The following is a 25,447-nucleotide window of genomic DNA, read 5'->3' as shown; positions in this document are numbered from 1 at the left end:
AGAAGTTGAAATTATACAGCTATTGTAGGTTTCATAAGGCAACCAAAAGGTTTTGTTTCTGATGGACACTGTTCTTAGCACGCTGGGGGAGAGGCCATCTAGCTTAATGGTTGTTGAGATCAAGAAGGCTTACTCATTTTCTTATAAGTTGCCATTCAATATATTAGAATGAATAAAACCTCAGAACTTTAATAAAGATTTCCAAGAAAACCCAGCAATAACATCTTGAATCTTGCACAAGTCTATGGCCTTTCTGGACCTCTTCTCTAAAAATCACCTTGATTTTTCCCTTTCATCCTCTGCTTGACGACCTTTCCAAGACTAAGTGGGAGATCCATACCTTCTCTGGCTAGGCAGAATACTTATAAGGGAATACTTACTGTTCAGGCTCCCACCTGCTTCCATTGATCCTGGCTCTTGCAAAATCCTCCATGTAAGAAATATGGGAAAACTACTCCTCCCTTTAAGAGCACTTAATCTTCTCTCTTCCCCTCTTTCTTCTTTAATACAAAAAATATGGAGATTTTTTTGTTGGGGGGGGGGGGGGGACAAATACAAAGAGAGAGACTAGAAAGTATTTGAGTGAATCTGTTTATTCTTCCATTTTCAGACCCTCAGTTCTTCATTCATGTAGTTGCTTTTTGAGGAGGGGAGTGCACAAAGGGGCAAACCCCTGATCTACAACTCCTTCAACTATTCGTTGCTCAAGTTGGGGGAAAAGAAGTGTGTGAGAGCCTGTTCCCTGGGACCGAGACTCCATCTGCAGGCAGGAGCATGCCACTCTCTTCCGAGAGCCACAACGACCTCCGTGCAGCATCGAGCCCTTTAGGTCTTGAGTGACACTACTGAAATCCCCCAGTTTCTCAGTGCACAGAAGTATATTTATCCCTCCCAAAACCTAAATGAGAATAAGAGTAATAAGAAATCAAATTATATGGGTACCTCATGAATTTTACTTCCATGACCTAGGCACCTTTAGTGCTAGCAGGCAACATATATGAGAGGTTATATGTGTAAATGTGTGTGCTTACTGGTGAGAGAATAACACTAAGGAAGTATGGCTGCAGGTTAGTGAGAAAAGCAATTAAATCCTGTGGCCACAGCACCTACATGTCAGGGATGTGTTGATGATAATGGCTTGCTGGGAAAAGCACCCTTAAAATTCTACATCTAGCTTTGTTGGTGAACTACCATAGGCAGAGTGCATGTCCCCAGCTGAAAGGTAGAGGTAATGATGCTTTGCAAATGTTGACAAAAAAAGGCAGCCAACTTCCAGTGCTTTCATTTTAGAGGGATTAAAAATACGGTCACTCTTCTACCTGCTCTGCAGTTATAAGTTCCTTTAGTTTGTATAATCTTCAGGATACTGAGAGAAGAAGAGTGAGGAAGTAAAACACCAGCCATAAGTTTGGAATGATTAATTAATGTTTTCCATTAAGTAGCTCATAAACCAGTAGCAATTATAAGAAAAAGTATTTGGACATTAAAGATTTTTGGATATCATAAGGTTTTTTTTGGTGAAGAGTCCTAATAGGTAAAAAAGCCTGGTAGAATATTTGTGTACTGTAAACTACTCCCATAAAACCAGACATGAGTACCATGTTTAGGAAAGAGTAAATCCTTACGTTACAACACTTTCACTTAGACTGGGAGAGTCCTCTTAAGATCATCTATACCAGCCTCAGTGCTCAAACAGGTAAGCTAAGTTGTTCAGGCAACCTCTCTGGTCAACCTGTGGCAGTGTTTGAATCTTCTAATGTTAAAAAAATAAATCACCTTCTTGTGTTCAGGCGGAACACTGATGTTGTGTCGTTTGGTTTGGTTTTGGGGTGTTGCTCTGGTTTTGATTTTGTTTTTTGGTTGTTTTTTGTTTTTTTCATATTGTGCCCCTTGACTCTTATCCTGGCAATGGATACTGCTGAGAAGTAGTACTGACTTCAGCCTCCTTCCCACTCATCAGACATTTGTACAAATGGGTGAGATTCCTCTGAGTCTTCCCTTCTCTGGGCCAGACAGTCTCAGTTTTTCAGCCTCTCCTCATACAGTAGGTGTTTCAGTCCCTTAATCATCTTTTTGGCCTTGTACTGGACTTGCTTCAGTAAGTTCAGATCTTTCTTGTGCCAGGAAGCCCTGAATGAGATGCAGCACTGCAGAAGCAGCCTCACCAGCATTGAGCAGAGATACAGGATCACTTCCCTCAATCTGCTGGCAACTGTCTTCCTCCTGGTGGCCTTCTTGGCTGCAAGGGTGCACTGCTGCCTTGTAGTGACCTTCTTGTTACCAGGATCCAAAGGTCCTTCTTGGAAAAGTTGCTTTCCAGTTGGTAGGTGCATTTCCCCTTTTGAACTTCAGGACATTCCTCTGCCCACTTCTGTTGAGGTAGTACTTCTGAAAGTACATCTGGTATTATCAGCCACTCTTTCCAATTTTAAATCATTTGCAAACTTGTGGAGGATTCAATCCTCGGCTTCTTTGTATGGAAATGAAAGCTGCTTCCCTCCAGGTATTACCACTTCTCCTTTTTCCTACTCACGAAGTTTAGTGATTCTCTGTGGGATTTTTCACTATTATTAGTCTATTTATTTTGGACAAATGATTTGCATCTTACTGTAGACTACTGACTTGAAAGAGTGTGATTTGCCTTAGAGCTGCTGAAAAGTAAGGACTAGAAACAGTATTTCCATCAGTGTTAGTGGGGTTGAGGAAGCTAGTCTTTATTTCTAATATCTCAAAAGACAAATAACCTTTTTCTGTGTGTTGTACAGCCCAATGGAGAAGTGCCAATGCAAGGAGAGGTTCCCTACAGGCTGCATGTCTTCATGCTCAGCAGGCTGACATGCAGCCCAAACCTTTCTGCCTTGCCCGTAGGTGAGGGCTGATCACTGAGAACATGCAGCATCATCAAGCATTGCTGAATTCCCTGTGAAATTGATCACACCAGGCAGATGAACTCTGCTAGAAGCTTGATCTCTGCATGATCTTCCCTCCCTTATCCTAATGGATTTCTTTCCCTCGGGAATGTAAAGTCTCAGCACCACCATCTTTTCTTGTCTCCCAGATGCCCTTCTATCTCACCCTTCTTTAGGTACTCCAAAGAGGGCATAGTTGGCATCAGTACCACTGCCATGCCCCTCTGTGCCGACTTCTCCTGCTGTGTCTCTGATAAGGTGCTGTGTCAGAGGGACATGAGTTTGGTGAATGCACAGTCCTATATGGTAGCTGAGCTCCCTGGGGTCTTGTCAGCTCTCATGGTCCAGCACAGTCTCAGTATTACTCTAGTGTTTTAACAATAGAAAACTAGCTAGTTAATTGAGAAACCAGAATTGATTTCCCTGAGGAATTTGCCACCTTGCTGGTGCAGCCAGCAAGACTGAAAGACGCTGCCTTTCAACCTAAATGTAACAAGGTGTTTAAAAACTTGGACACACTTCCATTTAGCAAACAGCTGTGGCTTAAAACGCTGTTGCCTTGCTACTTAACAGAGCTGCATGCTTCTTGTGGAAGTAGACAGGAGAATAAATACATTCTGTTTTGCCAGTTTGGGGAGTGGTTTTTCCAGGGGAAGGTAATGCATTAAACCATGGCAGTTGTTTGATTGTAAGGCTGTGCCTAAGTTTTCAGTTAACCAGCGACTAGCAAACTAGACAGAAGTAAAATGAGAGAGGGAGTTTTCTGGGTCTCACTCTGATTTACTTTAGACTGTTCTTAGGGTGGGGCAAAGTTATTGATTTCAATGCACTTAAATGTAGAATATAAAATTATGCAAAAAGATCGGGATTAGAGCATATAATTATCCTTTTTTATTTCCACATTAGTAACTGCAGTAGCCCTGAGCTAAGTGTTCCAGTCCTCAGTTGACTAAACAAATTCTTTTCATCAGTTCAGAAATTGCTTAGTGTTTTATGTTGTACAATCTTAATTTATTTTTTCTATATTTAATCTGTACTGGGTAAGAGGTCGCTCACTCAGACTTGGGAGAGAAATTCTGCATTTCAGGTATCTGTAGGCCTAATTCTAATAGTCCTAGGGTCAGGTGAGTGGTTGGTTGTTTTTTGTTTGGATGTTTAGTTGGTTTGGGGTTTTGGGTATTTTTTGCAAAATAGGCTTACAGAAAAGGGATGTGAAAGGGTGATATAATATATGTAATTATATTAAATGTAATATCATGACATTATATATAAATTATGTAATTATGAAATCGAAAGGCCAACTGCAATTATGGTAAAATAAGAATAATGGAACTCTTTGGTAACTCTGAAGAAGCATCCTATGATACTTAAGTAGCATCAGAATTATGTAGACATTAATATGTGGTCCTTCTTCAGACCTATAGACAATGTATTTCTGGCCTGTGAAATCTAGGATTTTATATCAGCATGGTTTTAAGGCAACCAGCCTTAAAGTGTTAATTTTTCTTTTTAATTGAAATTAGAAGCTATGTAATCTTTCCTAGGCAGTGTTCTTTTCTAACAGCTGAAAATGATAAACACCATGGTTTTTCTGAAGAAATATTAATGTGTTAAATTTGCACCTCAACTAGAAGCATCTTGTGCTAAAGTTTGTTATAAAGTGATGATGGATAGATAGTTTTCCAGGATTCAGAAAAGATTCCAAGAAAACTGGTTGTGTTTTAGCAGAGAGGCATAGGTCATATTGCACTCTTCCTCTTTGATGCCTCTCCATTTGGAGGCTTTGAGACTGTAGTGGAATTCTTGGTCTTCAAGAACATTTGTGATTTAATATGCTCTCTGCAGGAGTTCTTGCCTAGAAGTGGCCATGGGCCTTTCATTCTAAGAAAGAAGAGGTTAAAAACTCTGCAGGAGTAGAATTTGGTTGTCTTTTTTAAAAAGCTGAAGCCTGTGTGTCATTTAGGATCTACTGGCTCTGCAAGCACATCTCCCACTTGGTAATTGTTTGTTATCTGCCCTAGGATGGTACTCATCAGACAGCAATGGCTTCTGATCATTGCTCATTGTCCTTTGTGGGGTTGGTTGGTGGCCTTGCCAGCCACTAACTTGTCACTATTTTATTCCTACAAACCTGTTACTTAATGTTATTTGTTTACAGAGCAATTGCAAACATGGATGATGGTATGGATGATGATCCATGAGCTGTTGTCCTACGGGCTTGTTCATCCCTTTGTGTTTGCCTTTCAAATGCTTAGGAGCAAAGAGAAGACACAATTAAATGTTGTTTGATTCGTAGTTACTGCTGAGCATGGAAATATTGGCATAAATTAAAGCCAGAGGAGTTTATGCTGCTAAGGGTAATGACCAACATGTGTGAGAGATAGTCATTTCAATTAAAACTAGTGGGCCTCGTTGTACATGCAGAGAAGATACAGAGGCTATAAAAGGTATTTGCCTATGTTCAACATTAAATTAATCCAAAGATAGGAGCAACTTTAAATAGAGCCTGTGGAGCCTGAATAACTCTCTGCTCCCTGCTCAGGGACACACACAACTGACCTGGCCTTCCTTTTGGTAGGCTATACTTAAAGCAGAGGCAGCCATAGTCTGATTTGAGAGGGTCCGGGAATGGTTAAAATGGTCTCATTTTTCTACTCAGTACATTTTTTCAAAAAAATCTGACCTTGGGAGCAGGACTCTTTAAAGTTTCAAAGAATAAAGCAAGGATGCCAGCTAATTTTTAAGTTTCTGTTTAGCAACCTTTTCAAGTATTTGGTACAGTGCATATAGTTTGGATACTAGATACGCTGCAAAGGTTTTAGGAATGTTACATCATTTATTACTGTTTAAAAGCTTATTTACTCAAATTGTTTCATTTTTCTCATGTGTAAGCGAAGAAAATATTTACTTTGTTCAAAAGTGGTTTCTGGAGCTGAACTTAATTCATATGTGTAACTAGGTTTGGTGTTTGGAAGGTGCCATACAATCATTACTTATTAATAGCAGGACCTGCAGAAGCAATGCATTATTTATATTATGTTATCTGTGGAAGACTTGCAACTATTTTCTTGTGTTTGGACTAAAAATGTTCAAAAGTGTGGTCAGATGACTTAATTTTTTCTTTTTGTGCTATAACACCAAACACATAATGGGAGATTATTTTTAAGGTGGCATTATGCTCTTAGTCACCTTCCTTAAATCAATATGTAAAATAGTGGGAAGTGAGGACTGATGTGCCTGTTGTTTCAGTGGGAAGACTGGATACTATCTATAGGGCAAGGTCTGGAGTAATGCACTTAACTAGGATAGAGATGAAAAACCAAGCTGTTCCCAAAGAGAGTATTTCCAGGTGTGGGGCTAGAAACTCTTTGAAGCTAGAGTATATAAAGTTTCTCCCTGATAATTCATTCAAGCATTGGGATTACTTTCACTGCGGAACATACTTGTGGCTTGGCCCACTAAACTCCTAGGAAAACTGTTAGGATGTCTACGGAAGCCAAGGTCACCCTCAGAGAGATTTAATGCTGCTCTGCCATGTGCCAGTCCCCATGGCCCTTTCAGAGAGCTGTGTTCCCGTGGTGCCTTTTTGCTGCAGCCACCTCAACTCCCCTAAAGGGGGTTTCAAATGATAGAGGGGAAAAAAAACCCACATGGCACATTGTAAATTAATGCTGACAATGTCAACATTAATTTATGCCAGAAACGCACGAGGAATAAAGGGTGGAAAGAGTGATAGTGAAGAACACAGTATTTCCTGTGTCCTGTTCTCCTGGAGCACCTGGGAAAGGGCTGCCACAGCAGTGGTGGATCATAGCACAGAGGCAGTACTCTTTCCCTCTGAAATGGCTACTTTGTGGCCTCCTGCACAGACAGGATCACTCGCTCACTGCTCACAAAGCTGGCTTAGTTCAACACGGTCGCAATCAGAATGTATTGAAAAAATAAGTCAGTGGGTCTAGAATTGCAAGTCCTACAGTGAACAAAGTTCTGTTGCTAGTCCCAGATGTGTTGAAATTGAGGTTTGTGAGCAGCGGTGAAGAATGCCTCTGATATTTTTGGTTATCACTGCCAACACTGTAGAAGTCTCCAAAACCAGCATAAACTGGAGAATGGAGGGAAAAGACAGGACCTAAATATTCTGAGGGAATTCTGTCTCTGGTACTCTTGGTCATGAGTAAGTGTAAGGCAGCTGTCTGGGACTTATCCATACCCCCCAGAAATCTCCAGTACTGGCAGTTGCACGCTTTGGTTTTACCTCTGGATTAAAAATAAATAAATTACTCCATGAAAATTAAGTATTTTAGAAGTATTGTGAAATGATAAACCAGCTGAAGCCAGGAGGAATTTGCTCTGTCTCAGTAGATGTGTACCCTGTACGTGTGGTTTTGAAACTCAAATTGCATAGGCATATATTGTCATATATGTAATCTTTTAAATACTATTTAGATTTATTTTTCTTTCTGAAAGGCTCATTATGGCTGTAAAATGGGTATAAATTTATGTGAAACCATTCTAAATTGAGGTGATTAAGAGTTTAAATTTACAGTTTAAAAATATTTAGTTTGCAGAATTGGTGTTCTGTGTTTTCCTAGGCAGCTGTTTATTTTTTTAAAAATTAAGTTGGGATAGAAAAGGGTGTGATAAAATGATGAGTCAGGTTGTCAAAAGCCAAAAAATTCTAACAGGTATACATGCTAGAATAATGCATATTTTTATTTTTGCAACATTTGACTCACGGTTTTGATTATGTATTCTGCCAAGTTCAAAGTTTTCTTACACAAAGAGAGAGCTATATGAAACAACCATGCTTCAAATAATTTTACTTCAATTGTAGTAACAGGTTTTGGAGTTTAAATCATTAACAACCTCTGTGTGAACTTTTATCCAAATGACTGCAAATCACAAAGAGAGCACTTCTCTTTCACGGAGTACCTTTTGTGCTTTAGTGAGACCCAATCCCTCTTCTATTTTTTTCCCCACCTTCATGTCTGTCTTTGAAGAAAGATGTGTGATTTGTGAAGTAATGAGAGTATGTATCAGTTAATGAAAGCTGCTATCCTGGCTTCATAATGCACACTGGATTTGCTTCAGGATAAAGCTTCATATACCTGCATTACAGCAGGAAAAAAAAAAAAAAGTAAATTTCAGAAGTCCAGATTGTGGTGTGCATTGTAGAAGTATCATGTAGCAGTTAAATCAACCATTAGGGGTGACCTAATCTTGATTTCCTCCCCCCTCCACACATGCACACACTCTCAAGGAGTTGTGATTTTCGTGCTGCTTGTATTCTTTCCACTTTTTAAAACCTGCACTAGAAATTGTCAGAATACCAACTTGCACACCTTTATTTTGGGTGCTTGTTTTGGCCTGGAGGGAGTTGTGTATACAGCAGCCTCTCCCTCCCACACCGAAGTTTAGCTGCATAAAGCGCCTTTGGCCCCTGTGCTTTGTGAAGGGGTAGCTGAGCCCATCCAAGAAATTCTATGGGGTTAGCTGTACACCAGTACAATTTTGCTTTTCTAGCACAGGAAGACAAAACGCCTTAATTTAACAAAAAAAAAAAAAAAAAAAAAATAAAAAAAAAAGGTTGATGTTATTATTTTCGTTCCCACCACAAACGAGGGGAATACAGTGCGAATGGTCGAGACCCACAAATTCACACACACACACCTTTTCTCTTTTTTTAATTTTTTTTTTTTTTTTTTCCAAGAGCGGATTAGCAGCGGGTGCAGGAGCGGGGCAGCGCATCCTCCGCCGCCGCGCAGCGCCGCGCCCGGAGCCCGCGGGGAGCGGGGGCACCGTCCCCTGTGCTCCAGCGGGGCGCGCGTGTGTCTGTGCGTGTGTCTGTGCGTGTGCCCGCCCGCCGGGGCTGTGCGGGGGTGTGTGCGGTGTCCCTGCCCGCCCGTGGGCGCGCCGGGAGCGCCGCCGCCGCCGCTGCCCTTTGATCCCGGCGTTAGTGTTAGTTAGGGGCCGGGAGGAGCGCGGGGCGCAGCCCTCGGCACCGCCGCGCCAGCCCTCGCCCCGGCACGGCGCCCGGCGCCCGCCCGCCCGCCGGGAACACATCCCCGGCCGCTGAGGGATACTGCGACCGGGGACAAGCCAGGTGCACGACCGGGTTGCGGGGGGGGGGGTGGGGGGGTGGGGGGGGGGGGGAGAGGAAAAGAAAGAGAGAGGGGGAGAGGGAGCCCTTCGCGGTGGCTCCGAGAAAACCGGCTTCAAGCCCCCTTTCCCCCGGCGAAGAGGGAAAACCCGCCCCGGTTAGCAGCTCCCCCGGGGGCCCCGGCTTTGTGCCTGTCCGTGCCCCCCCCTCCCGGTCTTATTTGATCTCCCGTTAAACCAAGGAGGAGAATGTGAAAAAAGGGGGAAAATGCCCAGGAGGAAGCAGGAGCAGCCCAAGCGCCTCTCTTCACGTAAGTGCCCCCTCTTTTTGCCATTTTCTCCTTCCTCCTCTCCCCGTCTCCTTCCCTTCTGCAGCCGCCTCCGTCGTTTCGTGCATTAGTTTAGGGTTACAGAGGTGAAACTGACAAAGACACAGCCTGGGTTATTCCTCTTTTAGGTCTGAGCTAAGGCAGCCATGTTGGTGATGAACAGCCTTGTGCCCTTTTAATTTTTCCTCTCTCTCCTTTCCCCCCTTCTTTCTTCGCGTCTCTCGCCCTTTCCTCCCTCTCCCTCCCCTCGCCCGTGATTGTGCATTTGTGCTGGGGGGGGGGGGGGGGCGGAGGGGGGGGCGGTGTGGGTTTCTCTTTGGGGCCGGAGGGAGGGGGGTCTGTTTTATTGGGGTGGGGAGGGGGACTAAACACGGGAGGGGAGGGCGGCGAGAGGGGAAGCGGCTGCTGGCGTCTTGCGCGGAACAAGCCGAGAGGTCTGTCCGCGGCTAAAGGTTGCGGCGGGGCTGGGCGGCCCGGGAGCGGGGGGTAGGCGGGCAGCGGCGGCGGGGGGGGCCGGCAGGGCACCCTACACCGACCCCAGGGCCACCCCGGAGGGGGCCGTGGCCGCCGGCGGCGGCGGGGGAGGGGGCGGCGGGGAGGCAGACCGTGGCAGGCGAGGTCCCTGCAGAACAGGGAGAGGAGGCGGCGGCGGGCTCCGGGCTCCTCCTGGCCGCAGTGAAATGAAGGGTCAGGCGAGCCAGGCGAGACTCAGGCTTCGCCGGCGCTGCCCCAGACGAGAGCAGCAGAGCACAGGGCTAAAGTGCATCCGATCCTCCGCCCGCGGGCACCCACTGCGCTCGCACACACGCACACACACATCCCCTGACACGGCTCACCCTGCCCTGCTCCTGATCGCTCCCTCCCCCCTCCCTGCCGGTTTTCTCCCCTCTTTGCAAAATAGTTAACTTTTCTCCCGCTCCCTCTCCCCCCCTCTCCTTGTATTCAGCGCTCGGCAGCTATTGAGAGGGAGGCGGAGAGGAGGGGAAGGGACCTAAAAATACCCTGCCCCTGCATGGCCCCAGGGCTGGTTTAAGGAGAGCGTGGGGTGGATGGAGGGGTCATTTGTCTGTCCCCGACACATCTGCTCGGAGCGTGCCTGCAGCTCCTCCGCGCCGAGCTCGGGGCAGGGCGAGAGCAGAGCCGCCGGTGCCGGAGCCGGGCTCGGTCACCGGGAGTTCACCGGGGCGGCTCCTGCCCCTGCCCGCGGGGTGCCGCTGCGGGCGGAGCGCGGCCCGGCCCCCGCTCCGCTCTGCGGGCGGAGGGGCTGGGGCAGCGCTCCCCGCGCCCTTCCCGCACTGGCACATGGGCCGGGATGGGGGACGTGGGCGCGGGGGGCGGCGGGCTGGGGGCGAGGGGGAAGCACTTGCAGCCCCGCAAAGATTTGTCTGCCCTTTTCCTTTCCTGCCGACTCGAGGCGAGGGCTTGAGCTGTGGTGGGCTTCGCTTCGGGGGGGGGTTGATGTTTGAGGTTGGTTTTGGGGGTTTTCCCCCCCTTTCCTTTCCTCTTGCCGTTTGCTCCCGCATAGCCCTTTGGCGGTCCGGCCGCCGGAGGAGCCGAGCCGGCAGCCCCGGGTCCTCCCGCAGAGCCTGGCTGGGCTCGGCTCGGCTCGGAGGGGCGGCGGGAGCACGGCGCCCGCCTCTGCAGCGCCCCGGCCCCGGTGCGGCGGGCGAGGGCAGGGGCCAAGCCCGGGCGCGCAGGGGCGTTTCGGGGGCCGGCCGTGGGGGGCCCGGCTCGGCAGAAGCCCCGCGGGGCTCCCGGGGCGGGCGGAGGCGGGGGGGCCGGGCCCGGCTGGCGGCTGACCTTGCCCTCGCCCCCGCCCCGGCGCGCTGGCCTCCGCCCGCCCCTGGGGCTGACATCAAACCTGGGCTCCATCTTAGCTCGGCCGGGCGCTGCCGAGCGCGGCGGCGGGGGCTCGGCTCGGCTCGGCGCGGCTCCGCCGGGCCCGGCCCTGCGCTGCCCCCGCCTCCGGGTTGCGGCTGAGGCCGCCCGCGGCCCCGACCTCCTGACCGCCGCGCCGGAGGAAGTCACGGCTTTTTCTGGGCCGAGGAACAATTGCCCTCATTGTGCTGATAGAGTTCGGCCTGTGTTATTATTTTGATTATTTTTGATTTTTTAAATTTTTTTTAACACACGGCCTAATTTGTACTTCTTTCGGATTAATTTTTTAGTTCAGTTCATAGGAGGAGATTTTTTTCCTTGTGTGTGAAAGGTGCACCCGCCATTTGTCCCACATGAATCCCACCTTCCAGTGGAATTAGTTAATTTTAATTTCTTTTGCAACTAGACTGCACTGGATCAAAAGCTATTATCTAACAATAGTAATAATACTTTAGATAACTCAGAATAATAGTGTTCTAGACTAAGCAAATAGCTTGGAATTCAGTGTGCAGATGATGTAAATAGTGACTCGGTTTGGGTGGGTTTTTTGTTTGGGTGCTCGTTTTTTTTTAAGCAACACGTTGCTTTAATGGGTACTCAGTGTAAAATACATTTTTAGTCTCTGATTCTCGCTGGTTTTAGCAATGCCTTTCTTAGCGGGACAAAGAATATATTTCATTTTGAGGTATTAATGGTGGCAGAAGAATGTAAAATGCCCCACGCGCATCCCAAAAGAAGCTGTCAGCTGCTGTGCTCACCTTGACTCTGCCCCACTGAGGGCACCGTGCTGTGATTCACTCCCAAGACATGTTACAGGTTGCTGCTGGTGCGTGAATGCTCTCCAGGGCACCTAAGCAATGTAGCATCTTACGAACCTCCCTGGGATGTTTTGGATTCTGTTGCTATTGTTTGCGAATTAATAGTCAGATGTCGATACACAGAATAATTTGAGTGTTACAGTGTAGCTGAGCAAATGTAACTTAGTGTGGCAAGTCCTTGTTGGCTCTAGTACAGCTCGGGTAGGAAGCTGTATGCTCAGGATTTCTAGGCCTTAATTAATTACTCATAAATTATTGCATACCCTGCAGAGCACCTGAGGATTGCTGTCGCTGCTGACTAGCACCCTGATTTTATAGTTCTGCCACTGACTCCAATGGACAGCCCTCACCTACATTTGCAGGTAGTTTCGCTTCAGAAGACTGCACTGCCAAAAAACATGCAATGGTGAAGAAGTTCTCTCTACAAGACTTTGCTGGAGATGTACCAGGCTGCTGCCAGAGTTTCAGTTCCAAGGGAGCTGCTAAATACTGATGTCTCAGTGTTTGAAGGGAGAGAAGGATTGATATTATTAGATGCAATAATAGTGTGTTTGGGTGGCATCTGCTTAAAATGACAGAGTTGAGGTTGAACTTTCAGTCACTGGAGTTGTTTACAATATAATTTAGTTCGGAAGGGTCCTTTGCAGGTCGTATGGCCTAGCCCTGTGATCAAAGCAGGATGAACCTCAGGGTTCAGTCAGATGGATGGGCCCTTTGAGACTCCAGTATTTACATATATTGTAAAGTGGAGTTTTTGTGTCCAAAGAAGTCAGATTTGGGGAGCTGTTTAGTCACAGATGCCAACAGAATGTCTTTAATCACACTCTGTAAAACACAAAAGAAAGTGCATCCTTCTTAATTTAAGGTACAAGTGAATGAGGAAAGGATTTTAGAAGTTCCTGGACAGACACTGGCTCATTCATACCCAAACAAAATACTGCAGCAGTGTAAATACTTCATTTACAATGTCAGAATTAAGTCTATAACTTAAAATTTTGCCCAGTACTTGTGTGTCTTATGGTTGCATTTAGATGTGGCTAACTTGGACAAGTCAATTCATTTTCACTGGAATGTTTAAAGGAATTTTTCTCATTTCTGTGTGTATGTGTGTTAGGAGTTTTTTTCCCTTTCAGCTACTTTAGCAGTTAGAGATTTGTTTCTTATTTACTCAGCATAAGAATCTTTGAAAATATATTTATAAACACAACCCTTTCTTTCTTCTCCTTGTTGCCTCATTTTCCATTCTACCTCAGGCTGTTCTTTTCTTTACTGAGGATTCCTGAAAATCTGCTACCTTTGAACTGCTCGATGTGACTCGGAAGAGCTCAGCCTGAAAAGTAAAAGTTTTGGGAAGTCTTCAGGCACTCGAGTAAATGTTTAAGATCTAGAGCACTACATTGCCTTAAGTGCAGCAATCAATAACTCCTTGGGGTTTGGTTCTGTCTCAGAGGCTTGTCAGCAATGCAATTTGCAAATGAATGCCACAATTCCATTTATTCAAAGCTTGCATTTATTTCAGAGTCTCAGGCAGAATTAAATGCTACATTGAGAAGTTTGAACTGCTGTGAGTTTCTGAAGAATGTTTTAAGTGCAGGACAAACTGCAGTGGCAATTTCTGTTGGATTTGTTTTGTTAAAGGAGGAGATGCGGAATTGATACAATATTAGTTTCCATATCAAAAGCTGGATATCTGACTATGAGCAGGTGTAACTCTCCTTCCTTTCATGGTCAGGTACGGTGTTGGATGTTCCAGATACTCTGTTGAAGTGTTCAGCTGTTTCTATAGAGTAAAAAACCACTTGAACTCTGTGAAGCTTTTTATTACGTTGTGTCTTTATTGCTCGATTATATCATCAGAGGAAAAAAAGTGCTGTAAAACAAGTAAATTAACAGTGATTTAGAGATTCCTTCATGTTTTATTTGTGCAGTTTGCTTCATCTGATACCTTCTAATAGCAAGACAAGATGCATTGGATGGGCTTTTCAAAAGACTTCCCAATGTCAGGAGTGCTTTTGCTGTTATTTGGTATTTAAGAGTTGCCTCCAAGACAAAATGCTTCTGTCAGGAACAGGAATCTTTCTCTTTCAGATGAGTTTATTACTTTACTAGCACACACAGTATGTATAAGGGGAAGCTTTTATTTATTGTTCTAACATGTTTTATTTATTCTTCTAGCATGTTTACTATTTTTGACCCCTTGCCACTGCAGGGATCTTGATATAGCACATAGTCCACAAGAGGATCCTCACAAGGAAAATTATTATTCTTGGTATTATGAGGTTAATAATTTCAATACTCTCATTATGTTTGTCCTGGTGGTGCTGTAATACACCTCTCAAATAAACAGCAGCCTTTTGGTTGATTGAGTAACAACCCCATTACTCCATCTAAAAACAATTTTCTCATTTTGTACCTCTTGTACTAGTGAAGTCCTCACAGATTTTTCAAAAATACCTTCTCCCTTTATGGGGACCCTTTCTGACATGCAAAGTCTGTCTCTTTAAACTTGTATGCTGATTTATTTATTTATTTATTTATTTTTGTGTTATGCAAACTAAGTCAATTCTACAAGATCATTCAGTGATAAATGTCTAAAGCACATCAATGTGTTTTTGTAGGCTATGTCTTAGTGTTGTTTGATGATGCAAAATATGGAGAAGTCACACTGGAATATAGATTAGGCTACCAAAGAGTCAGTATTGTATTCAATTAGCTAATTAAGTCTTCAGGATCTTCTGAGTGAGATTTTAGAGGGAGTAGGGGTGTCAAAGATTCAGAACAAAACTGCAAACTTTATAGCTGGCCAAACAGGAAAACTGGCAGGGAGAGCAGTGGAATGGGAAAGGTAAGAGCATGCGGACAGAACACATTTTTACTTTTAAAATGGATAAAGAATGAATATTACTTAATCTTTGTATGAGAGTGATTGTTGTCTTTTTCATATGTAAGAAGGCAGGAGTAGGAGGAATTAAATTTAGAAAAAAAAGAAGGAAGAAGAGGAGCCAGGAGGAGCTGGCTGTTCAAAGTGAAGTATTAGTAATTTCCTATAATTTAATCAGACCAGATCCCAGAGCAAGATAATGAGAGCATGACCTACAAAAGAGGACTTTTTGGAAGTTAAAAGGGTTTCTAACATGAAGCTTCACAAGGCATGTGATTTGTCATGAAGCACTGTATAGAGGACTTTTTATTTCCCTTTCACATTGTAAAGAAATTATAATATAGACATGAGTTCAGATGGTTAGGGAGAGCTGATACAGATTGTCTGAAATCATTTTACTATTGCAGCTTTTCAAGCATGACTATGGAGTTCTGTAAGAGTATATATTCTAAATAACAATTTGGGGATTTTTCCTAGTTTTTTGTTGCCTAGTTTTCTATTCATGGTACATGATTTGTATCATTTGGGTTTACTTGTACAAATCCCGCTGGGATGTTTGGAGGCTAAAGTATCGTATGCCTTTCAAAAATAATAATAATATGCAAAATACCTGGACTACAAAGTAGCCAGCAGTATGTAACAGAATCCAGTTTTCATGGGAATGGGGGGAGATGGGAATGGGGGGAGATTTTTTCCTCTCTCTTTTTGCCCCCCAAAAGGAAAACTTTTTTTTTGTTCTATCTTGAATGTTTTCTCTGAACAACACATGCTATATATTGATATGGACATGAAGAATAATAAATTATATTGGTCTAAAGGAATAAAAAAAAACCCTCTAAAAGGTGGATAGTATCCCTTTTTCCAGGGATTTTCTTTTTAAAATGTGGTTAAATAATAAAACTCCATCCCATAGTTCATTTTGGGATATGTGCTCTAGGCTACAGACAGTATCAATGCTGCACTTATACACTGCATTGTGGCTACTGCAGTGAGGGAGTCAGCAACTTGTACCCATAAGCTCACTTGAAAGCTTGTCTTCCAGGTTTTCTTTTTTGCAATCTTACAGACACCTTTATGGTAGTGTTATGCTCCCAAAGGCAGTTTCTCTTTTTCTTGCTTGGTATCCTTCTTTGTCTAGATACCAAATATTTTGAATGTCCTGTCTAAACCTGACAGCTTAGGAGTTAGCTCTATTCCTTGAAATTTCTTCTGCCTTTCAAGGAATTTCCTTGTTTGTGGTGTAATTATACTGAGTATTGGAGTTCCAAGTTAAGCCTAACACTAAGATAAGGCTGTTTCACTCTGCAGGTTCAGAATTCATACAGAGTCCAAGTTCAGGTAATTTGGAATGACACAAGAGTTTTTTTCTGAGAAACATTCAGTAAAGAGAGAGAAACTGGCCCACATAAATACTCCTTTCCCTCATTCTTTTCAGTACTTAGACAACTTAGGATTGGGAGCAGAGGGGAAAGAGCGACTAGTGCTGATAGCACAGCAGACCAGGAGAGAGAAGGTTGCACATGAGACTGATGATTTAATTGCTGTTTAGAATAAATCACATTAAAAATTAAAGGGTTACCAAGTGGTAGTGGTCTTGTAATAAGCGGTGTAATCAGAAGTTTCAGTAAATGAAATCAGGTTCCAAACCTCTGCACTGTTTCTTTTATTTGGGGTGCTCTCACTAGGGTAGAAATAACATTTTTGAAGCAAATCAAAGCCAAGCTACAGTCATCACCCCTTTGAATTCTGCATGGCCCTGCCCCAAGGATTCCCTTCCTCAAGAAGGGTTTGTAGCTCTGCTGGCCCTCATCTGGGGTTTGCAGCTTGGATGTGGTTTTCTTCTGTTGCAAGGCTTTCTATGCTTTTCTAGGCAGGTGCAAGAATTCTCTCCTGCATGGTCTCAAGTTTTATCTGAAAGTTTCTGAAAGGGAAAAGACCTGGCACAAGCTTGCTTTAAAGTTACAACTTCTTATGTTGAATGAATGTTTTGGACATGTCCTGAATCTCTATGCCTGATAGATTTTGTATCAGGGCAAGTAACTTTTAGAAAAATGTGTTAAAAGAACTGCTGGTTTTACTAAGTGTGTATTTAGCTTAATGAATAATCCTCATGTGTGACTTTAATGAACGCAGATTCTTTGTAAGTTTCTAGACTTCACTTTGATTTGTGTAGTAGGACAAATAATTACTCATCTCAAAAATTAAAATACTAACAGATCTTCCTCGACTAGATGATCATTATCTGGAGTGCAAAGTAAGGAACAGAGAGGGTGGCAGACTAGAGTATTTAGACAGCAGCTGGTGGTGTAGCTGTGTTTGCATGCTTTCCTGAAGCACAGCCAGAGTCTCTGCCTTTATAAAATACTGTGCCAAATCTAGACCTGGCAACTAATGACCGAGGACCCATTTCTTTATGTGCTTGGAGCAGAACTTCCTCTTATCTACCTTTGTGTTTCTGTCACTTTGAGCCCATGAGGAGCCCTCCTCAGGCATCAGAGTAAGCATAACAGCCTAGAGCTGCTCCAGTTTCTGCTGCCTCCAGGCTCTCACCCTGCTCCTCATTCTGGAAAGGAAAGGCTGACATAATCCTTTTGTCAATTCTGCATTGCCAAAGGGAGTTCTTTGCACAGCAAATAACTCTGAAGGGAGCTCTTCTGCCCACCTTGAGGTACTTGAACATTGCCTGTAAGACCTAAATAGGCTTCATCATAATTGTTTATATTGTCTTCCTGCACAGTGCTGTGCCACACTGAGATAACAAAGCAAGCTCTAAATAAGCTGCCTTGTGTACAGGAGGCTGTTGTCACAGCAGTGTGCCCAGGTTAATTCAGCTCTACTACTTGTGGGTATACTCCAGCTGGCTCAGATATCACCACATAGCACTGCGTTATTTAGTATGGACACGCTCCCAGGAGATTCAGAGTTGTTGTCTTTGAAGGCTTTTACTGGCCTGTGTAAAAGTTGTTGGTAAAGCCCACAGAGTTTTCAGCTGAAAAATGCTCTTTGGAAAAATAAAATCAAATTCCACCACCACTGTCACACCTGCTTGTTTGTTCAGCAGAAAAAGCCATGAATGGATTGAACATTGGAAACGTGAAACTTTCTCTTCATTTTTAGCTATTCCTCTAGCTAAATTTTATGTGGATTTTTAGGCAGAATATCAAAATAGATTGCTGTCATTTCTGGTATATCTGTCCCCTAAGTTGCCATAGCAGTAGTTTCTTGTACTGGGAGTTCGGCAATTCAAAATCCTAAATTTCTTCAAAATAAGATAAGGCTTGAAGAATGTCCATTTCTAATTGAGTGGTTGCACATTAATTATGTAACCTCTGAATTAAGGTTGAAAGCTGAGGTGTAGTGCCTAAAACCATGTGTCTGGGAGTGAGCAGTGCCTATTCTGCTGTATCTCTGTGGCTGTATGCTCTCCTACCACTATGAGTAGCTTCCTAATCCTCTCTTATTTGGCTTTGCTTGTTAACCCCAAGCAATCCTCTCAGGGACAGAGAAAGCAGCTGTCTTTGGTAACAAACACAGCATGACAAAACAAACACTTCAAACTTCTCTTAGGTACCTCACCATAACATCATCCTTGTGGGAGGAATTAGGAACTCAGGGAATATAATTTACCATGTTTTAATCTGACTTTGGGAGAGAGGAAAAGGTTAATTTATAGGCAAATAGATTCCTGTGACATGTACAGGAGGGAATAATTTCAGTATCTGAAATCTAAACTTTTTGTTTTTTAACTAGTTGGAAGGCTAATGAAAACAAAACACCTCAGGTGACTAATGGGGCAGAGTAAAATGGTAAATGAGGAGCCCATTATTTACCAGAAATCGAGCAGGAGAAGTTGCTTATAGCAAAAATAAACAGAAACTAGTTAAAACGAAATGGGATTTTTGTTAAAGCTGATACTCTGGTTGTTGTCACCTGCTGTGGTTGAATATTGCCATCCACACAGTTTGTGAGCTCCTCCTTTTGCTTTGTGACCTCTTCATAGGGGTTGTGAGCACAGTAGGGATAATTACAGGCACTATAGCACCTTGATCTGAGGCTTCATCTGAGAAGAGAACATCTAAATGTTCTGTTTATTGCCACCTGCATATTAAGATGACAGGGATTTCTAGTTGACTTTGTTGTTTCTTTATTGATTCCTGGAACATCTTTAATAAATGTGTTCTAAAGCAACAATTTCATGTATTTTAAAAGTCCTTTTCTAAGAGTCAATGTTTTGAGTGCTTAATGTGGGTTTTTATCTTTCTGTATGTTAGTAAAAGGGAAAGTTCACAGTATTTGTTGTTGCTACCTTTCTGACTTCAATATTTAGAATAATTTAAGATGACTTCAGTGAGTTCCCTTAACATTATTTTTTAAATTGAACTTAATGTTTATTATCAGGAATGGGCAATCTTTGCAGCCTTCTTCTGATCTCCCTTGTGTAGTCCTAGGGTGATGCAAAAGTTATGGAAGTTGCCTTGGTCCCCAGATGGAGATTCTTATTGCATGGGGATGTTTCTAGGAGAGGAATAATCCTATTATTTCATATGTCTTCATATCACTGCAGCTTGGATAGGCTGTGAATCAGAGATGGAAAGGGTTAGAGATGAAACCACAGCTGGAATGCATTCTGATCTACTTACTGCTAGTTAAGAGCCATTTCCAGGTGCTGCTGCTAAGCTGATCTCCAGGCTGAGGCTGGGTTAGAAAACACAAGGGACAGTCAGAGCTCGTGCTGTGTTCCTCCTTTGCCAAATACCCGCGTCTCTCACAGGAGAGAACTTGGCCCTCTGTGTAAATCGGACAGAAATGTTGGGATTACTGAATTTGTAGTGGTAACTATGCTTCTGAATTGAGTGGAATGAACTGCTTTTGCCAGGATGCCAGAGGGACTGGGAAATTGAGATGATGTCTTATTCATGCTCAGAGAAGGAGATAATGAGCTGACCAAAAAAGTCAAAGTAGGCATAGGTCAGGATGTACAACAGCACATCATCTTATCAAAGTAGGCAAACACAACCAGTTATTTGACAGTTTTTCAAACTCCAGTATGTCCATTCTATGAAGATCAGCCAGCCAGACACCTGCAGCTATAGACAGAGAGAATATGTTCTTCTGCCTTCCCCAGAAGCTACCTGGTTTAAACTTGTGCCTGGGAGATGAAAACCTGCCTTCAGCAAGCAAGATTTCTTCTCTTGCTATTTTACTGGTGCTGTAAGCTGAAACTGTGTTCCTTAAACAGTTTTGGATCCAAGAGTTCTAGATTGCAATGACAGAGCTGTTGGGATATAAGATGGTTGTGGGGATGTTTGGAAGCTCAGTAGGGTAGTATACAGACATTAGATCTCTCTTTTTGAGTGCTTGTTTGGTTGTTGTTTTTTTTCCTTGTGGCTCAACAGGAAGTTTTCTTTAGGAAAGCTTCACACACAGCTTTTTTCAGCTTTAACCCTTGTATAGTAAAAGTACATTGGTGGGATGTATTTTTCTTCTTTTTCTCTTTCTTCAAGAACACTTGGTGTGTAAACACTGCTTTTATCACTAATAATTCTCTTTTTCACCCCTTGCTAGTCAGTATTTATGATAAGCTTTCTATGCCAGCTGAAGAAGATTGGCCAGGAAAAGGTAGGAAAGTAGAGAAAGAAATAGCCATTTTTCATTTTGGCAATAGCAGTACTTTATCAGTGTCACACCCTGAATGCTATTGGTGGTTTCAGAAGTTAATAGAAAGAGAAGTTATTTGGAACTGATTCAAAAGAAGATACAACATGCCTTTAAGCATTGGAGAGGAGAGGAAAAGTAAAGGTTGCCATTTGTATCATTCCTAACATTTTTGGCCTGGCTTAGGAAATTAGAGACAGTAGTCGTGGAGAAGGCAGATCAGAAATACCATGTAGGACTTCTGATTACCCTTACAGCCAAATGTCTCCTGAATTTCTGTTTCCTGTAGCAACAGTAAGACATCAGAAAGTGCTTTCAAAGATCACCTTGTGCATGAGAGACAAGGAAATTCTGTTTCCTCCACATTTGTTGGTTACGTACAGTGCATAGGAATATAAGCCAGAGAGTTAACCTGCTGTCCTAGGCACATATGACCAAACAAAAAATAGTTTCAGCCTAAAAGAGAGCCTGTTTTCTGGTTAGGTGCTGTAGGAAAGATACACTTAATAGGTTATTGGGGAAGCTGAGTTAAGTTTTTGAGGTTGAGCATCTGTAGAGCAGTTGTCCCTCAGAGGAGCAGTGGTCAGTGGGGAAAAAGTTGGAAAACATACTGCTTTAAATGACTAGATGTGTTCTGGACACTGCTGTGTGTTTTGCAGTGCAGCTGAAAACTTCTAATAGAGCTTTCCTCAAATATTGAAGCTGTGCTAGGCTTACATCAGCCTGTACCTGTACAAAACCTGGTCACAGTTTGTCACCTCTCAATTTCAAAACTTGACTATGTCTTTGAAGAGATACAGGAAACCAGTTTTATTGCACACTCCATTGTGTTTAATAACTTTGTGTGGAGAAAGAAGGATGATATGTATAATTATTCTTTTGGTTTCAACACCTGTGCATTAACTATTTTCTATTCTCCTGTTCTTGGAATCTCTTGCTATTACCAGTGAGAGAGGAGGTATGGAAAGGGAAATTTTACCTGAGATCATGTGCATCTACCTTGCCATAGGTTTAATATTCTATTTTTAGTCCAAATTAGCTCACTGGCAAGGACCATGGCCTGTAGATTTTTGACACTCTTCTGCCACCTGCGAGAATTGGACTGTTCTTAAGATTCCCACCAGGGGCACTGAAGCAGCTCTGCCTTGAAGATGAAATCAGTAATTGTAGTGCTTCAGTAATATTTGCTTGTCATTACCTTCCTCTGTACATTAAAGGTTTCTCCCTATTTTATAGACATGCATGGCTTGGGGAGGAAGGTGGTTTAGACCTCATAGGAGGAGTTATGGAGACTGGGAACCTCCTGCCCTGTTTGTGCTCAGCCAGGCAAGGAGCAGTGATGGAGAGACAGCAGCTGCTCTTGCTGTGATGTTCAAGTGGGCTGAGGGAGCTCTGAGGGTCCTACACAGAGCCAGAGTTAATGTGGAACCAGCAGCCTCAAATAATGACAGCAAGAGAGCTTTATTTTCTGGAGCTATCACTTTGGTATTTAGAAACGTTTTTTAAACAAGCCTGTTATAATCTTGTTTATAGCAATTAAGGATTTGCTAGTAATTTAAATAGTTGGTTTTGGCAATGTGCAGGTCGTCTTCTTATAAGTATTGCTAATGTCAGGTTGAAAACATTTACACAAGAATAAAAGTCGAGGAAGCAGGTAATTGACTGATTTATCAACCTTAGCAGACAATTTTTTCTGATACATTGTGGTGGCTATGGTAAATTTACTCTGGATTGCTTAAGGGCATTATCCTATATGGTGTGTACAACACACCAGGGCAACTCCTTGGAATGAATGGGTGAAGGAGCAGGTAATCAGCCAGCTTGGTTTTGGTGCCTCAATTAGCCTTTTGGTCAATGGCTTGTCTCCTAGGAAAGTTGGGAATTGCTATGCACAGCTCAGAGCATAGGTGAATTACAGCTTTTTCATGGAGGTTTTAGATCAATTTTAGTCTTTCAGGTAGTGAGAGAACTTTTGTAAACTTATGGCCATTCCCAGGCCATAATGCCAAATTGCAGGATATTTTAGCACAGTTGTGATCAGGGAATTATTTATTTTTGTTGCAAATTGTCTGTGTACAACAAAGCAGTATGTTTGAACATTATACTCACTTCTTTTGCCAGCTGCATTGAAGCTTGCAACTTCTCTGCTTCCTTTCCACCTGTAAGGGCAACTAAAATCATGTTGCTGTGGTGACCCTGTCAGTTTTAGATGAGAAGACACAATAAAATGAGTCACAGCTATTGAGGGTTAATCAGTGGTGCAATAATCTGTAGCACAAATGGATCACTTTCTTCGTGGCTGTTGAAAGTTGTGAGGAGTATTTGAGGATTCCTGTGCCTCCTTTTTTATTTTTTACTGTTTGGGTTGTGACTGCTGAGGTTTGCAGTGCATTTCAGGCAATGAAGATGCATTTTGTCGCAGTAAAGAGTTGAGACAGCTATCACTGCAGCTGGTTCTGGGGAGGTGGCAAGTCAGGGGGAGGCCTTAATTAAGATGAATTGTTGGCTGATGAAGGCACTCAGTAAGAGCAGGCAGTTTACAGGTGTAGGTCAAGACCAGAGAACACAGGTATGCAAAATATAGCACCACCAATTTTATGTTACCAGGTTAAATGAAGATTAGAAAGCAAAGATTTCCTGTAGTTTGTTGGTTTTTGGTTTTTTGTTTGTTCAGTTTTTGTTTTGTTATTATTGGTTTTTTGTTTTGGGCTGTGTTTTTTGGTGGTTTTGGTTTTCTTTGGCACCTAGAAGATACAAAATATGACCTAAGAAACTGTAGTATTCATAATTACTTCAGTTTTGGTATGGAGGCTTCTGTGACCGAGAACTGAACTACCAGAAAGCACGTAGCCATTTGGAAATGAGTAACTGAGCCTCTGTTTTGCAGCTAGACTATGTTTAAGATAAGGTCGTTTTGGGTTTCTGATTAGAATTTCCTAGTAGACGCACCAGTTCTGTGTTCCACAAGCAACTTCTTAAAGGTTTCATTAATGACCTGCCAAAGGATTAAAATCTTATTCATGGAGTATGATGTTATTAAAGGATGGCTTTAAAATGTTATGGATTCCTATACTGAACATTTTGCATTCATGTAATTCTCTCACAATAATTTGATCTAGGGTGGAAACTAAAATTCCTCCTATTGGGACTTTTCTGGTTGTAGCCAGATTTTGCAAATCGTTTGCTAGAATTGTTTGAGATTTCATTTTCATTGAAGACACATATTGTGAAATTGTGTAATATTTTCCCTCCTTTATGAGACAGGCTGACATGATAGGTCTTGCCCCTGTATGCTAAAGATAAGAGAAGTCTTGAGAATAATCTTTGGCTCCTCTTATTTTGGAGGTGCCAGCCTATTATCATTTGGTGGTGCCTATTATCATTTGGTAGTTGATGTTTTCTCACTGCAGCAGCCTATTGAGTTAGACATCTATCTAGAGCAAAACAAATGAGCAAGTAAATTTTGGCTAACTAGAAACAATTTTAAGCAGTATTTAAGCTTCTTTATAACAGAAGGTAGAGTTTTTGATTGCTGTGTTGAGCTTTACATACATACATAGGTGGCAAATGTTCACTGATGTTAAGGATACACTGCCATTCCAGGTGCAGGGAATCTCTCTGGATAGACTTGCACATGAACCATTTGAACCACCACAGTTTATTAATACTGTTTTCCATTTCCAGCAGAGCTGTGGGAATAACAGTGGAGCTCCCACACATACAGTTTTTCCTCAACTTTATAATAATCTATTTGAGTCAAAAACTGATATCATAGCTGGTTTTAAAAGACACAGGGAAGCCTGAAATTCCTGATAAGAGACTTTAATCTGGCTCAGAAGTTGCTGCCTAAAAATTGTTTGGTTTTATAGAAAATGGTTTATCATCTTCTCTGTTTACATCAGGAAGAAGAGGTGTATTCCTTTGATATGTTAATGTACCAATTCCATATTTTCAGTTCCATATTCCTGTAGTGTATAAGTCAGTCTGATCGGTATCTTGTGCTTTATGAAACGTGTGCCCAGCCTCAGCTACAGGTTATTATAGGATGCTTGTAAGGGCTTGTGGAAGAAACTTACAGTAAGTCTGGCTGTGGTATTTTGCTCAGCCTCCATAAAACTGTTGCACGAGCATTGGTAACATAAAATAGCTTCTGCAAGGAACATGATTCTCTATTGTTTTACTGACACTTCATGTGTTTTATGAACCTGTCTTGGGGCTACTAGGCAGTCTTTGCAGTGTAAGCTGACCTCAGAAATATTTATTTCTTCTGAAAACCTCCATCATAAAAATCAACTGTGTTTGTATACCTTCTCTCCAGTTATTCTGTGTGTTGATCACAGAATCACAGAATGGGTCAGGTGGGAGGGGACACCATGGTGGGTCATCTGGTCCAACCTCCCTGCTCAAGCAGAGTCATCCCAGAGCACATGGCACAGGATTGTGTCCAGATGGTTCTTGAATATCTCCAGAAGGGGAGACTCCACACCCTGTCTGGTCAATCTGTTCCAGTGCATGGTTCCTGCACACCTCATATTCAGGTGGAACTTCCTGTACATCAGTTTCTGCAGTTGCCTTTTGTCCTATTGCCCAGCACCACCGAGCAGAGCCTGGATCCATCTTCTTGACACCCCTTCCTTTGGATACTTTTACACATGGATGGTCCCTTATTCATTGTCTCTACTCAAGGCTGAATGGGTTTGAGTTTCTCAGCCAGTTCTTGTAAGGAAGATGCTCCAGTCCCTTAAATGTCTTTGTAGCTGGGCCAGAGCCCCACATCTCTCTTGTACTGAGGAGCCCAGAACTGGACACAGCCTTCCAGATGTGCCATAGAGTAGAGTAGAGTAAGCAGGATCACCTCCCTGGTGATCAAGTTGGGTC

The 25,447-nt window shown here is 42.9% G+C and overlaps 1 protein-coding gene across 5 annotated transcripts in view; it reads left to right on the top strand.

The window, feature by feature from the left end:
• Nucleotides 1-25,447, top strand: part of ZNF827 (zinc finger protein 827) — a 116,697-nt gene that overhangs the window by 7,383 nt on the left and 83,867 nt on the right. The window contains exon 1 of one of the 5 annotated variants that reach the window (XM_014254826.2): nt 9,139-9,319. The exons of the other annotated variants lie outside the window; for them this stretch is intronic. Coding sequence (XP_014110301.1) covers nt 9,277-9,319 — 43 coding nt within the window. The 5' untranslated portion in view covers nt 9,139-9,276. Of the gene's footprint in view, nt 1-9,138; nt 9,320-25,447 lie in introns of those variants that run through there. 5 annotated transcript variants of the gene reach the window in all.

This window comes from Pseudopodoces humilis, chromosome 6 (assembly GCF_049639895.1).
Source record: "Pseudopodoces humilis isolate 2021_Gansu_Grassland_sample_001 chromosome 6, ASM4963989v1, whole genome shotgun sequence".
NCBI lineage: Eukaryota > Metazoa > Chordata > Aves > Passeriformes > Paridae > Pseudopodoces > Pseudopodoces humilis.
The sequence above is the reverse complement of the archived record's forward strand: the minus strand, read 5'-3'. Positions and strand labels throughout refer to the sequence as shown.